Source organism: Macrobrachium nipponense, chromosome 15 (genome assembly GCF_015104395.2).
Source record: "Macrobrachium nipponense isolate FS-2020 chromosome 15, ASM1510439v2, whole genome shotgun sequence".
Classification (NCBI taxonomy): Eukaryota; Metazoa; Arthropoda; class Malacostraca; order Decapoda; family Palaemonidae; genus Macrobrachium; species Macrobrachium nipponense.
This window is the reverse complement of record NC_087208.1, coordinates 22,968,764-22,986,263: the sequence shown is the minus strand read 5'-3', so window position 1 is coordinate 22,986,263 and position 17,500 is coordinate 22,968,764. Positions and strand designations below refer to the sequence as shown.

The 17,500-nt window shown below is 36.3% G+C and overlaps 1 protein-coding gene across 1 annotated transcript in view; it reads right to left on the bottom strand.

Moving 5' to 3' along the window:
- LOC135227030 (protein timeless-like) overlaps nucleotides 1-17,500 on the bottom strand; it is a 269,166-nt gene that overhangs the window by 242,406 nt on the left and 9,260 nt on the right. Inside the window, 4 exon segments of the mRNA XM_064266817.1 lie at nucleotides 74-229; nucleotides 3,274-3,387; nucleotides 16,757-16,912; nucleotides 17,188-17,368. Of these exon segments, the coding sequence (XP_064122887.1) occupies nucleotides 74-229; nucleotides 3,274-3,387; nucleotides 16,757-16,912; nucleotides 17,188-17,368 (607 nt within the window).

The following is a 17,500-nucleotide window of genomic DNA, read 5'->3' as shown; positions in this document are numbered from 1 at the left end:
GCTTAAATAGTATAGTACACATAAACCATTAAATGGGTGATTGTCACAGCAAAACAATATGTTGAAGACTTACCGAAGAAGAGGAGGTCATTGGGTTGTTTTCGTCATCTTCCGAACTCTCAGCAAGTGATAATTCCAGCCACTCATTAATTAACTTCCGAATAGTTGTCTGCTGCTGCTCACGATACATCAGTGAAACTAGTTGGACCATTGTTATATTCCATAAATGCTGAAAGGAAAGAGTAGTGATCAAAATGTGTAACATTAAACTTACATTTAAAAAATTAATATGAAATGCTATCTTTGTGCTGTTAACTTCCAAACAATAAAGCATCTCTGGTCAAAATGCTGATCTAAAAAAAAAGTAGGACAGTTCTGCTTTACATTCAAGTAATACACAATGCACAATCTTATGTAGTGGTATTTATCTATAACACATCAAAGTCATTTATTTGTATAAACTTTTTCATGAAAAATATTCCAATGTATTAGCCAGACTTGGACGATTTTTCCATAAAAATAAACAAATTTCATAGCAGAATATAGAACACCAGGTGAATTTACATATATATACACATATTGAAAAAAGAAGCAACAAGCAAAGTAGCAACACATGCACACACACACATAATCATAAAGTTGTAGCACAATTATCCCACTGAAGGAGAATGTATGAAAAATAATCCTAATAAGATAATACAGAGCTAACTAAGCAAGTACAGGCAGTCCCCAGCTTACGACGGGTTCAGCTTATGACGTTCCGAATTATTGTGCTTTTCAATTATATTCATCAGAAATTATTTGCAGGTTTATGACGCATGTTCCTGGGTTACAGCGCTTAATATGCCAATCTGACAGAATAAATAGGACTCCAAAAATGTTAAATAATCAATATTTGAATGCTTTTTTTGATGAAAAATGCAATAAGGATGCACTTTATGTAATTTTTAATACAGACAAAGCATTAAAAGTAAGGTTTTACGTATTATGATTTTTTATGATTTTCTGGCTTACGACGATTTTCAGCTATGACACATCTCAAGAACAGAACCCATTATTGTATTATAGTAGTGCTTAAACTATAAATACATCTCTGTGTATACTTTCAAATACTGAAACATTATCTTAGCATCGTTGGCTTTACTGCAAGCTAACAAGGCAATGAAATCAATGACTGCAAACCTCACGAATGAAAAAATAAGTTAAAAATATGTATAAGAACACACAAATTTCAGCACAAGTCTCTGATAAGCATTCTGAATTCAAAGGCCATCAACAGCAGACCTTTCAGTTCTCATATAAAATGTCTTCTTTCATGAGCTGCTTAGAATTACAGTACTGTACAATAGTACCAAAACCAGAACACAACTGAAACAATTAAAAATACTGAATTCCATGCACGGGCCTCAACAATAGTACGGTAGAATATGAGAGCAACAATATTACACCACATATCACACCTGAAGGGGTGCTGATGAATTCCAAACCTATGGTTAGTGGCAGCAAATCCTTTGCTGAGTTACTCCAAGTCAACAAATTCAAATATCATCTGAGACATATTTATTCAAGTTTGCAACAAATTCCAATTCAGAGAGAGCTCTGAACTGACCCATTCTGCCCCACCTTTGTTACAAGCACAGATAATCATTCCTTCTGCTGTGGATGACCATTTCATGGACAGTTTTTTTACTGATGAATGAAACAAATTGTGGTAAGTAGCCTGACATACAAACAGGATCCTAAAACCCTTCATTTCATTCCATTATCTCTCATCAAGGGAACATGAGTTTCTCAAAAACTTCAAAGTTGTGATTTATACCAATGCAACTTCAATATTGAATCATGATCATTGCAAATTCTTAAAATATAAAGATGATGAATCCAAGCTACCATTCAACTGAACTAGTCAGGTGGAACAGACAAAAGCAGACTCTTTCAATTCTAATATAAGAAAAAAAAAATAAGACAGAAAAAAAAATACTTGAAATAACAAAACAAATGTGCTTGACTGGTTCTGTTCAAATAAAATCAAGATTACCAACAAAATTAAACAGACAAATCATTTCCAAAAAGTTTAGCAAAAAGTGACTGGTAAGTACTACTACTGCCTAACGGATGCCTATCTATATCCTGACATAAAACAAGGTAGATGACTTCTCATTAAAGTGCTGATAAGGATCAGGTTGGGAAATGAAAATAAAAATCCTCAAGCATTGCCCTATGGCCTACACAACATCTAAGAAAAAAAAAATTGTGTCCACACAAGAAGTTTCAATACGTCCAAGCAACAGAGTACCAGGCTGTGAACTGAGGACTAATAAGTCCACAGGGAGGGATAAATGCTCTACTTTATTTGCCACTCTCATCATACTTCCACATATCAGTACAAGAGTACTCACAGAATACTAATGATCTCACCGATCTAATGTCTACCATTTTTCACACTACGTACCATTCAAAGTGAATGGATGGGCATCCACAGCCTAACCTGAGCAACCATGCATACAAGCCTGGCCACAATATTCTTGAATATATTACACAATTACCCGACATTCGTCTTTACTAGTTTTAAGTCACTGAATGATACCCATTCCATGACTGAAAAATTTAAGTTACTAGTAACTTTTGTAAAAACCACGCGGTTTAAGTACTTGACAGGCTAGGATACTGAAGCTCAATCTATACAATGTCAACATAAATGGACCCAGTATCTTCTCTTTTCATTCTAAATGTGAGTTAACCCTCAATAAGTAACCACCATTGGTGATTCATCAGAAGATCAAGTCACTCTGGAAATACCTAATTTGTTGTAGGTGACATGAAAAATGTTATGTTGCAGCAGTGTCTTAAATCCTACAAATTATCGTAGTGTAGAAATATGCTACTGACATTACAACAGACATTTCTTAACAAAGAAAACCCTGTATGAAAGCCCTTAATCTTTATCACATTAACAAATGAACTAAATTGTCAACGTCCAACTTTACACACACACACACACACACACACACAAACAGTTTCAGTGTGCTCTTTGCTCAGTTTCTTTCAACATAAATTCGTACACATGCAATTCGCTGACTGACAACATTTTATATGCAAACAAAACCTGGTGTCTATGCTTGGTATTTACATAAAGGGCATATATTATTCTCTTACATGTAATACAATCATGTACTTTCTTTACAATAAAGTAATAATAACGCTAATTTATAAATATGATTCCAAGACAATAAAGGACTGAAATAAAATCCTAAAAGAAATCAGACATCTTACCTGTTGTTCACAAGTTAAAAGCTGGATGATGAGATGGTCAAATCTGTGTGCAAATAAATTCCACATAATCTGATCCTCTGTCAACACACCAGTATTATCTTCCTCCTTATCTCCCTGCAAAAAAATTAAAAAATTTTATTATACGACTAATTGTTGTTTAATGATCCTATGTACAATACATAAAAATTTTTATGCTATAATTATTTAATACTTACCTACAATTAAAGAAACTTTATATTTTTGTGCAGTTAGGTGTGATCGGTATTCAAAATAAACAAAACAATAATGCTTCGCAGACCTGGATGGACAGTCTGTAATCACCCGTTTTCCACCAGGTGGTGTTGGAATGTTTACGTTCTTGTCAGAATTCTACTTGACCACCAACTAAGATGTCTGGAGGCTGGGTGAGTTTCCACTTTAAGAGTAGGTAAGTACCCAAATAATTACATTTATCATTGAAAGAGGATGGTGGGTTAGCGCAGCCAGAAAAACATCCACTCAGCCAAGTGAATTAAAAGCTTTTCTAAAAGGGAAAAAACTTCTAAACATTCTTGTCTGTTTTGTAATCCTTCTAGGTAAGTACTGTAACCAAATGGTGGATCTACAGCAGGGTGTCTAAGTGTAATTTTTTTTATAGAAAGGCAAGGTTAGGGTAATAACAGGTGGTCAAGAACGTATTACTTAATCCATTTTCAGTTAATTCTTATGGAAAAAATTGATTTAGATCTCGACTGAATTGCATCTGTCGCTTCTTCTGGAACAGATTACATATTGTCGAGGTCTGGAGATTTACTCTACAAGAGAATCTTCCTTCCTTTCTTATCTTGAGTTTGTAAGGAAGTCCCAGTGTTGACCTTGGGGAGCATGGAGGTGCACATTAGTGTATAGGAGCGTTCTTTCATATCTAAAGATAATCGTTGTCTTTAACTTTGGATTTTCGGTTGTGTGCTTTCGACTCTGGCACAGGACTCCTGTGCCAGAGTCGAAAGCACACAGCCGAAAATCCAAAGTTAAAGACAACGATTATCTTTAGATATGAAAGAACGCTCCTATACACTAATGTGCACCTCCATGCTCCCCAAGGTCAACACTGGGACTTCCTTACAAACTCAAGATAAGAAAGGAAGGAAGATTCTCTTGTAGAGTAAATCTCCAGACCTCGACAATATGTAATCTGTTCCAGAAGAAGCGACAGATGCAATTCAGTCGAGATCTAAATCAATTTTTTCCATAAGAATTAACTGAAAATGGATTAAGTAATACGTTCTTGACCACCTGTTATTACCCTAACCTTGCCTTTTTATAAAAAAAATTACACTTAAATTGCAATTAAATAAGTTCTGAATTAGATAACATACCATATAAGACGTCCTTTTTTCAACTTTTAAATGTGTACTGTATAAAAAAAATGGCCTACACCCAATGCGGCCGTATTACCAAGGGTTGACCGAGTGCCATAGGCTAGGCTAGGTATAGTATGTACTGTACTGGTTAAGCACGAAACTTGTTGCTAATAATAAAACTTTGAAAAACATGCCTCATTATTACAATTAATAAAATATTAAAAATAAGATACTAAATCAGTCGCAGAAATGCTTCTTTTGTACTTTTCAATAATCTCCTACTCAAGTTCAATTGTGGTTCTTAGCATTTTCCTCTTCTTCTTGACTGTAATGGTTGTCTTGGGACCCATGATTGGATCAAAATACAAAATCTTAATTTAAAGGTCTTCATTCAAGTGTCTTGCCCCTACACTTGTAGATGGTCCTGCACCTAAGTTTTGTGCTGAATAGCAACCCAAGCTGTCTTCAAGCTCTATTGCACCTAGTAAGCCCTTTCGAGGTAGTCAAGTCTGATGTTATAAAGAGAATCATACAGGCAGCAGTAGCTGGTGGTTTTGAGCTATCAAGGTACAGTAGGAGGCTGTCTACAGAACTTTTGGAGTGTCTGGCAAAGCTTTGAAGCAGAACCTTGGGTGGTGAAGGTTCTGAGGGAGGGACAAGTCATATATTTTGTTACACTTCCTCCTCTATTGGCATCCCAAATATCCTTCCTGTCTACCATCATCATGCAGAGAAATTCTGAGTATTGCATTTTCTCGTGGAAGTAAACTGTGGTAAAAGAATTATGTTTGTTGACACTGTCCAAAGAAGTTTCTCTGCCAGCCTAATTGTATTTCTTGATTTGTATTCTTGTAAGAAAGAGAGGTTGAATTGTTGGAGTCAACTGTGACCATGTCTCTGATTAGATGTTCTGCTTACATACAACCTTCCAACCTGCAAAAAGATCTTGGCTGTTTGTATGCAATTGTTCTCTTATGAAGTCCAGCTCCCTAAAATTCCGATATTCTCCAGGATGGTTCTCTAACTCTTAACCTGACCCTGAAGTGTCTACAGACAATCGGAGGTCTGGGCTCTATAGATCCAGAAGCATACCCATCAACAGTCTTAGACTGATCACCCCACCAACAAAGAAATTACAATTGGAATAGTCCAGAGGATGAGACCTGACCTAAGAGTTTTCCAGGTACAACCAATTGGTCATTTTAGATGAACATGTTAACAAACTTCACTAAAGAGCCCAAGTGACCCCAAGGAGGAAGAAGCCTTTCTTGGCTCATGGCTTTTAAGGGTCAAGTCTCTCAGCAGTGATAGAAAATATCTGTCTCTCTCTGAAAATCCTAAAAAGAGACAGAGTTGATCTTCATCCCCAGATAAACAATTGACTGGATCAGAGAACCTAAGAATTGTCAATAATGATCAGAACGCTAGCACCAATAGCACCAATGTCAGATGCAGAAGACAATAATTCACTTTCAAGACTGAGTGAAATGAGTTACTGAAAATTTACCAGTCGTTCAAATTGGAAACTAGGACTCCTAGCAGATTACTCCCACTTATGCAGCCAAAACATGCAAGAATAAGTGTGGTTCCCTTTAAGGACAAAACATAGATACGTACTTCCTAGACTGAGGATGGATCAGGACAGGAAAGTATACATTCATTCTGCATATCGACAGAAAACATCCAGTCACCGTTCCAAAAGTCTGTCAAGGCCAATGTGAATGAATCCATTGAAGAGAGAGTAAAATTACCAGTCTAAAAGTAAAATGACTAGTCTAAAATTGGCAGAATGGCCTCCTTGCATACACTATTCGATCTCCTCCATCATAACTCAGAAATTTTCTGTGTGAAGAAAGATTTTGGGGAATGCAGACAGAAGTGGAAGAATAACAAGCTAAAAATGCAGACAGAGGTGGTGGAAGAATAAACAAGGCACAAAGTATCCTTCCCTGAAATCCATCTACCCACAGTTCTTCTTGAAGATATGCCAGACAATCCAGAAACTCCCACAGCTTCCTACTTGACCTTCAGTGTTCAGAACATCAAGTATGTGTATTTTTTTCTATTTTGTGATTTTCTCTACATAGAATGCGAGCCTTGACCACAACAAAAGATCTAACTGAAGTGAAAAAACTCTTAGGTGGTTTGAGCTGATGCTCCATGTGGAACTTTCATGTGGAAAGGGTTGCAGGTGCAGGAAACTAGAGGGAAAACTTCAAAGACTGTTCTAAGAATTCTATTCTCCTGATTCAAGGCATCTTTGGCACCAAATACAGCTACTGATCATTGATTTTAAAACTGAGATGTAAAAACATAAGACACTCCTTTCTAAGTTTCAGAAATACACCTATTAGGGTAAGGTTAACAATCCAAAAAGCACCTTACTAAGAGCTGCTGCACCTTCAGGACTAAAATTATACAATTCACTTCCATGGGGCAAGCAACTTGAAAATGCTTGCATCCTGTTTGGAAGAAGGTTGAAAATCTGACACTGTATCTGTGTTATAAAACACAGCTCTATGCAGTATCATAAAACTGGAAACTGAAGCACGGCATTCCCAGAACCAGCTTTAAGGGGAATACTCATAATCAGCCTTTACAGAACCAGACAGCTTTAACATACATACTCATTTCAACAGGTACTGAGGTAGAAGCATGCAAAAGAGAGCAGATCAACAGATTCATCATTGGTAAAAAGGAGAACTATGAATTGCTAAAAAAGTTGTCTTTGAAGACATTCCTCCCTACCCAAAAGAAAACTTTACTAAGACAATAGCTGGAGTTGTCTGCACAACACTAGAAACATTGGAATAGGCTGAGCCACTAGTACAAATAGGTTGAGTTGTCAAGAGGAGTGGAGTGTGAGGTGATAAGAGGGGGAGACTGAATAATAGTGGGAGGGTTAATATCAGAAACAGAAGGAATAATACAAAGCAAATAAATAATTGAACCACTGAAGTACTGATGCCAGATGAGCACACGTACTGCATAAGAAGGTTAGTGCAAACATTAACTCTACCGAAAAAATCATTCGAAGAACGAGTCAAATTTGAGCTGGTAAATGGCTGAGAGAAAGATGGCGAAGGGCATAGAGCTACGTCCAAAGACACGCCCTAAGCTTCCTGACAGGGTAAAATCTTACTGATGCGGGGCAGTCCAAAGGGCAGACTACAGATAGACAAAGGCTCAAAAACCTTCTCCCTCCCAAAACCAAAAATGGTTAATTACTAAGGGGAGCCACAATCTTTACCCATAATATACTCGGTCAAATACCCAACTGATGGCAGAAGTAAACTAATATCTCCGTTTACTTTACCTATAATTTTCTCATGAACCCCATTGAGAGTATAAGGCAGAGCAAAGGGAGTGAGAGGAATCACCTATTGTGCAATCGATGAGCAAAAGGAGGTGCCACACCAGAAGTTCAAGATTGAGTAAGCTATGGTCAGACCTAAAGAATTGTATTAAATGTAAGTTATCAGCCTCTCACATCTCCCAATACAAAATTATTCATAATCATTAGCCCACTCCTTACATTCTCATACTGAGAGGAAAAACATAAATTCACCCACATACCCCTAATGTAATACTCGTGTGACCACCATGCCTAAATGAATACATTGGGTTTACAAAATACTCGTTCATACGCCTAATGCTAATATCTGCTTGCTGTAGACGACACCACAGAAAACAAACACAATACAGTCCGGTAGGAAGTGCAGGAATAGCCACAATCCTTACTGCTGATCCATATTGTATGGACAAGGACATTGGATGAAGAATTCTGAAAAGACAGTAAACATTCCAATGCTACCTAGTGGGAAACAGGTGATTACAGATCGTCCACCCAGGTCAGCCAAGTGTTATTCCTTTATTTTGAATGCCGATCACACCTAACAATGCGAAGGTGTAAGCTAACTTGAACAGTAGGTAGGTAAGACTTTATGACTGCACATATGAACGATGAAGTGGTTTTCAAAACACTAATGCATCAAAACAAAACTGACACATGAAATTCGTGAGGTGTACCATTTTTTATTTTCCATTCCCTCATATCTATTTATTTATTTTTTATTTATCACTTTTTCCTATAAATTGTCTCTCTAGAAACTAAGTTACTTGTCAGTCCTAAATTTAGACCAAAATATGATGAATAAACACAAAAATTAATGTGAACTTGTACTTTGGGATATACCTAATAATTGGTAAATCCAGTAAAGAAATTCTGCTAACTTTTCCCGCCTCTTCGCTTTGACTTTGATACTAAGTAAAAGGATTATTTGATTACGCAGTGAACGTACTGAGCTCTCTGCAGGCCAGATTCGAAAAGAACCATCCTTATACTTCATTTAAGCATTATAAAGACATAATGGGGTTTCTTCTTAGTTTGAATGTACATATTTCATATACAGATTAGCTAGGTTACGCCTGAGAAGATGCCACGCTACAACTTTCTTCTTATAAAAACCACCATTACATGAAAGAAATCACATTACTCACGGCACAATTTCATAAAAGTCGACTCTGTAAAATTTGCAAGGCATTTTGTGTTAGATTTTGTCATCCAGTGTTTTATACACAATTTGGGTATGCTCAATCCACATCTGTTGGATGACATTCTCTATTTTTAGTTTTTAATGCTTGAGAGTCAGAAACAAAATGGCTGCCAAATTAGCAATTTATGCTCGTAGTTTCTTTACTATTTGCACGAAATGCAAGTCTAAGTAGTTGATTCAGTCTAAATTTGGGATCAGGAATTCAAATATAATGTTCTTCTTACACTAGAAGACAATTTTGACCTTACAAACAAAATGGCAGCTAACCAAAGAGCTCAAAACAAGATGGCTTCCAGCATATATCGTATTTTGTTTCCAGTTTTATAACATAACTTGCTAACAGACTTATTAATAAAGATGGAGATAAAGTTGTCCAGAAACTTGCTTCTTTCGGAGTATTTTCAACTGAGGCTGTGGAACTAATGAATTGTGTGACAAAGGTTCAAGCTACCTAGGAAATTCAAGAGTCCAAGTTGAGAGTCAAAAGATTTGGTATGCATCAACTGAAGGAATTTGTGCAGGAAAGGTGGTTATCACCTACAGATTCTCCAGATCATAAGAAATTTCAGTTCTATGGTCAGAAGTATCTCTGCAATATTTGCAAAACTATATGAAGCGAAGAAATCAGATGGCAAAACATACATCTATAAAAGCTGATAGATCTGTGTTGCAAAGGCGTGTGATATGCTATGCTGCAGGAAGGGATGTAGATATGGATGGCATCGTAAGACATGAACTTTTGCCTATTCCACTCTCATTAGCTAGGACAGAAGGCAGCCTTGAAAAAGGGCAAAAGCACCTTATGATGGATATACTTTTACAAAGAATAACATATGGCAACCAGTATGATGTACCAAAAGATGCCACTCTAGTAGTTGATGGGCAAGTTTTAGTTGTTGCCTTTGGATAACCACAGTCACTTGAGATCAGAACATTTGGTGATTTTGCTAAATCATATTGTGAGTATATCTTTCAACTTGGGGGGCGATATGCAATGCATCAAGCTAACTTTAATTTCACTTAAAAGTTTGCTTAATATTTAGGGAGCATGATTAATGTCATATTTAGTGTTCAAACTCTAGAGGTATGTAATTATTAGCATTTGTAGAGTGTGCCAAACTTAGGGGCCAGTTCTACCTGATATTCATGCTAATTTATTCTGACATTTAATTCTTTTACTTGTCTGACCCAAATAAAATTAATCACAGTCCACTTCATGAATTCTATAAATAAACAATGTTGCTAATTTGATGAAGATTATTTTTCATAAGCCTGCTTTTTACTGTGAATCATTATGAATGTTTTCAACACTGACTTCATTAACTCAAAGTCAATAGAAGACAACAAAGGGTTTTTTCAGGAATTCATTCTTTCAGTCATTTTTATTACAAAATTCCTTCACAGCTTTATAATAACAAATATAAACAATATGAGCTGGATATCATAAATCTCCACCTATTTTCTTAATGTTCTGTAATTCGTTATCCAAGAATTCAAGATTGACAATACTTAATGTTTGCTGGAACACTGAATACAGCACTTAATGTTTGCAGGAACATTGAATACAGAGATTTTGATGTTAACAAGATGCCCTAGAAAATAATGTACATAAGTAAAATTATATGTTGTTCTATTTATACTAAATTTACACAGAACATGTTCGCATCACAAAACAACGTCTAAAATGGAGAAGCAACCATCATTTTCTATTAATAGCATGAATTGGTCATGACGCTTGCATACATTAAAAGGGATACGTAGTTCCAACTTTAACCTAACCTTACTTGTTTATAAAACAATCTGCTTTGTGAACTTTTGTGCTGCTGTATGTATTACGCTTGAAAATGCACTCCCTCATTTCACTTTCATCACCTCATATTACCACGACAATATGCAAATAACCTTGCGTGCTGCTTTACTTTCTAATTTTCTTGGTATGAGGAATTTTCAACAGGAACCCATTCTCCCCACAAAGGTAAAAAGTTATGATTATTGTAATAATGGCGAGAATCAGGACAATACTTAAATCATGATGCAGTCCGAATATTAGAGATACCTTCCAAACTGGAACAGCTCAAGGTAGAGCATACATACATGCACATATACATACACACATTCTGCTTTTCAGATATTATCTGAAGTAAGCTGCAGGCCAACTTTCCTTTTACACCCTGAATACAAGCTACCATATTTGACCCATGACCAGGTACCTGATAAGTTATACCTAATATACATGATCCATGATACAACTTCATAATCCCATAATGTAATTACTATTAATAAATTTCACCACAGTAAAATCTTTAGATTTTTCAAACTAATTTACTTTTTCAACTTGTCAAAATGTCACGAGACTTTCGAGATTACTACTGACAAAGCTAAGTTGATCACCGGAGCCTAATTTCAAGGTCAAATGATTTATTTGCATGTCAAAATTCAACATAAAAAGAACTGTAGCCAAAGCGAAGAAAGTCTGAAAGTTTCATAAATTTGTCCTCATAACATAGTGGTCAACTGTGAGAGATTTCAAGTTTCCACATCCAAAAAGTTCTGATTATCAATCGTGCGTAAAACTGAAGGCACTGTTGACTAATAGGTTGCCAGAGCTTAATAATGAGAAATTCTGACTGAACCGTAGCTAGTTTTTTATTTATTGAAAAATACAACATCCCTACAACCCGGGGGCATTCTATGACTTTATTTTCACTCTAAGTTGAAATTTATAAATCACAAAAGCACATGTTATTCGTTGTTGAACTGATACCCAAACTCAGGGACTAGGCCATGCAGTCCAGTCAGTCAAATGATTGTGATTCATCTGAAGACGTCTAAATTACTTCGAGGCACTTTCTTTCAAATTTGAAGTTTGGAGTGACTCAGTAGCTAGTATAATGTGGGTTACCTTGATATTATTTAATTAATACTTCATAAAGTGTGCCATTCGGTGCAGAAAACGGGTTCCAGTGACGAAGGACGATCCATTTTGGGAACGCACAGACAATGGCGCCACCGCGTTTGCTTTGGTTGATTGGGAAGCCTCTCCACTTCCTTTATTATTACGTGCATGAGCACTTTTCCTATGTATTTCGACTCTTAAATCAGGCTCACCCAACTCAAGAAATTAATATCGACCTCTCTTATTCGTTGATAGCACAAAAATGTGCATTCATGGGGATATACATAGATCTTTATAATAAAGTATAATCGGTACAAGATCAGACTTTGTGCACACTTCAGAGAGATGAAAGTTCTATTATTGGGTGAATTAAACTCCTCCATTTATCGATGCAATAAGCCGATTAACCCTAATTGGAAGGATAAAGCCTGATTATGACAATTCTTAGGTCAAATGACCCTTTTAGGTGGCAATCCCCTTCTTCAAGTTATATTATATTTACTGCACTTAACAAGGTTACCAACTCAGATCACTAAGAGATTTGTTATGAAATTAACCTGAACTTATTTGAGGTTCTATCTGGTTTTGCTCCAGAGGATAATCATCGAATCAGATGTGGATCATCTTATTTTTGTAATTGAATATATCACATCTTTCCCATTAAAAACATCAATACGTTTGAGAAGCGGTACTCCATCTTTCAGTTCACAAAGGTTTGGTTTCCCTTTGATACTTCACAGAGAAAAACCAATGTGGTGCTTCCCCTGATGATCAAAGAGGAATATAAAAGGATGGCTAACTTTTAATTGGACATTTTTACGGTGTTACACAGCATTGTGTTAGTTGACAAAATTCTTAATGTGTTCAAAATAAGAAAAGGATGGAGTTCATTGTAATTCAGACAATAACAAGTATTCACAATCTAAACAATGCCGTATGAGTTTTGGCACTATCTACTAAGAGGCCTCTGCGATAGTAAGTCTCACTGAGGGCAATTAAATCTCCTTGGTACGAATTCACAAAGAGTTCTGATCATTACTCCACTGAACTGGGATACAACTTACCCCATAATTCTTATTTGTTTGGCTATATAAATATTATAGTGTAAAAGCATATATTTGCGAAAGTTGACATTTGAAAAAGGAGTATTATTGTGGTTTTATCATATGTTACATTTTGAACTGCATTTCTTAAAACTGCCATTGTAGTACTGAGTTGATTATGATATAAAATGAGGTGACCAATGAACGCTACTATGTTACCTGTACTCTGTAAACATCGAGGTTTAAGGACAAGCACAACTAAGAATAGGTACCTGTGGATGGGAGGGGAAGGAAAACAGGGTGCAGTTCAATCAGGTTTAGACGACATTAAGGGGGTTACCACTTTCAAGTACCTTGGGTCCTGTGTGATGGAGGATGGAGGCATGGACTCGGAAATAAACCACAGGATACTACAGTGTGCTTGGATGAACTGGAGGAGACCATCGGGAATATTATGCGACAAGTGGATTAGTGCAAAAGTAAAAGGAAGGTTTATAAAAGTGTAGTTAGACCTGCGATGGTGTGCGGGGTTGAGACGTGGTCAATAAAGAAGGCTCAAGAAAGAAAGTTAGAAGTGGCACAGATGAGGATGTTGAGATGGATATGTGGAGTCACAAGAAGGGATACGATCAGAAACGATTTTATCAATTAGAGGAACCATCAAAGACGTAGAAATGTTAAAGAAAATTCAGCAAAGAAGATTGCAGTGGTTTGGTCATGTCAGTACAACTCAGTCTACTTGGCAATTTTGGCAATGGATTTTATCTTCAACATTAATCTTTCACCGTTGGTATTTAATTTAATAAACTGAAAACTGAGTAACCAGCTTTTTTTATTTTTTTAGTCACATTCCTCAAAGATATACACAGGTTGGTAACCCAGCACTAATTTATGTACCTGCTTGAAGGTGATGAAGTACAGTGCAATGTTTCTAGAACAATTATGGAGACCATGTTTGTAACAAACATGACATCTGTACTATCGATCTATGTGATATATTAAGAAACAATGGATTGATTCTTGGTGTATGCTTCTATCAATGAGAAATCTTGTCTACTTGTGTTGTAAACATACTTCCAATTCATACCAAAGCTGATTCAGCAATAGATCCTCTTCCATTTGTGGTGCTGTTGTGATCATAAGCTTTCCAAATAAAAAATTTTATAGTCTCTCTTCACTTTTGTTTGAGAAGAAAAAGTATGTTACCTGTTCATCATCTTTTGGTGGGATATGAGAGCATACTAAAGGGGTTGAGGGAGGAAACCTAACCAAGGTTAGAACAATATAGGATCCATACCGCACTGAGCTACAATAGGTTTCTCTTTTGTCTAAGAAGTTTATAATCACTGCTTAATATTAAACATGCTCGCTAATCTTGAATTACTGTATTCAAGCAAGCTACTAGTCTGTACAGGTGAAGCTGGGTACCTTTACCATCTGGGGAGCAACTGCTCAAGGTCCCCCCTCTCTAGGGGCCTGTGGGTAATGTCCCTCTGGTAGAACGAGGAAAGAGGCGCCAAGAACCTAGAAAATTACCATCTTACTTAAGTAGCAGTACCACAAAAATCTTGAAAGGGGTAAGGCCAGTCGTATACCCTAACTTCACGTATCCTCAAACAAGTACGGAAATGATTAGATTACTCTTTATTGACTTATCCACTATCATAGCACTCGGTGCTGTGAGTCATAAAGAGCCTCTGTGAAATTTCGTTACTCATGTCTTACTGTGCTTTCCCTTCCACTAACCACCGCTCATCCTGAGCTTTGCATCTCTAAGTTCTCATCCATGGTAATCTGTTCTCTTCCAACTCATTTAATGCCCACAGACGCCTGTCTAATGCTCTCACATACTACTACTCTCTCTCAAAGGTGGTCCAAAGGACATATCCGAAACACATCCGTCTCAGTCACAAACAGCTTTATTTTCATATCGACAAAATATGGTAGATACATTTCCAGTAGCTCTGAATGAAAATATGCTGTCATTAAAGGCTGTAGTCTTAGCAAAAACTTATCCCTCCATATTTCATTTATGCTTAATGGGAATATTTCATTGAAAAGTTGTAGCGCAGCTTAATATAAACATATCCCCAAATATCTTGGCAATTATTAACGAAAACTTTGTATTGAAAAGCTTTAGCAAATCTAGATGAAATGGCGCTTCAGTCATTCCTAACGCAAACATTATCTAGAAGCTGCGGCGGCAAACCTCCATAGAAAGTAATTTCACCAAACTTTCGCCATTTTTAAGGAAAATTGTGAACCGAGAAGCTAAAACAAAACTTGACAAAACAAGAATCACGAGATAATATTCAGTCATTATTAATAATACCTTTGTAACGACAACCTAGCCAATCTTGAGAATATTCATTGTAAGCTACTTTAGTGGCGTAATTCTTGGTAGAGCTCGACAATAACTTATCCAAAGACATTTCAGTATTTCATCATGAAAATGAAACTTTTTTTTTTTTTTTCAGAAAAGCTTCAGCAAAGCCTAACCTTATTCTCAGACATTTAAGTAATTCTTAATGAAAGCCTTGTTGAGAATACTTGTAGCAAAGACTGACTTAAACTCCATACTGAAAAGCTGTTGCAAAAGTACCTACCTACAAACTTATTCAGACACACTTTTGTAATTCTTAATAATAAACTTTATACAAAATCTGCAACAAATGGTACTTCTACGTGAAAATTTCCAATGAAATATTGCAGCGGATACCTGTAGGAATCTCAACTAAATTCATTTCTAAATAAAACAATAAGACTAGGCAATTCGACCTACGTCATCTTAATGTTAGTTTTTCACTCAAAGTTTTTGCTACATGATTTCATGACAATCTTTATGCCAAACATTTGGAGCATGTTAGGGAGAAACATCTATTTCTGTAGTTCCAGAGAACTTGATAAACAAAATCAAGCAGATTTTCTTTATTTGTGTATTACGATTGCGATATATCTATAACACTCATGACAACTGCATTACTTTTGCTAGTAATATCTAAAAAAAATTCACGTCTCGAATCTTGTATTTTTATTGAGTAATTATAACTCTAAGAATCACGGTAAAAACATCTCGTCATAAAAATTTACTAATAAACATATCCTTCATTTCAGACTCCATGCGTACTTATCTCTCACAGGCATAAACAAATTTTTTTTTTTTCAGTCAAAATCAGTCACATTAGTGTCTCCGATGACAGTACAAACGTAAGCATCAGTTAAAGGTTAAAGGAAGAAAAATGGCACTAACTTCTATAACATCTTGTTTATTGAATATTCTACTGCCAGTACCTTCTCTATAACAAAAGAATCTAACCCCTCCAGACTCCAACTTTCTTCCAACAATGGGTTTCGTTTTGCCAGCCTCCGAGGCAGAGGACTGAATTCACTATTCACTTTAGATCAAACTCATTCGATTACTGGCAGTGCGGCTGTACAGTGAGTCTGAGCAGGCTCTTGCTATCACGTTGCCTAGTTGACTTCCCACTCAATTTATTCACATCTGGATTCAAGAACTCTCCAGCGAGTGACAATGCAGTAATGAGAAGAAAGTGTGTCACAGAATGAAATAAAAAGGCTTCGTCCCCTAATGGGGAGAGAAAAAAAGAAAAAACACACACACACACACACACCCAGAAGACTTACCTGTTGAGTTTTTGTAGAAGATGACGTTCCAGAACCCCTAGATGTACTAATGGCTTCGAGGGCGTTTGGAACACTACTGACGTGAAGTAAATTTCTTACTAATAAGAGGCAATAATTGATGATTTCGCATTCTTCCAGGCTGAGACTTTTGGAATCCTGAAACGAAAAAGGGTTATACAGTTTGCAGTCCATAACATTATTACGTGATATTACCATGATATCGTAATAACAACCCTATTTCTTTGTTACTTTACCATGAGACACAAAAACATAAGAGTTCATTAAACTAAAAGTTCGATGGATCCATCCAATAGTGGGATGATAATGATCAGCTCGGGATACATACAGAGAACATAGCATATCAATGACCACGCACACGCTATCTCTCTCTCTCTCTCTCTCTCTCTCTCTCTCTCTCTCTCTCTATTCACCTGCAGGATTGTGTTCATGAGATCGACAAGGGCTTTGGTGCTTTTGCCATCCATAAACGCCTCTTTCGCCGTCGAGATGGAATTATCCAACTCGCTTATTATGCGATACCCTTCCGTATTCCTGCCCATTATATTAATGGGTATCAGGCATTCTACGGGCGTCATCAGTTCTTGCAACACTCTGTTAGGGAAAATTTAAAAACAAACTTTTTAAAGACTTCTCACAACTTAGCACTGAAACTTTCATATGTGTAATGTTCTACTAATATTATATATAATATATATATATATATATATATAATTATATATATAT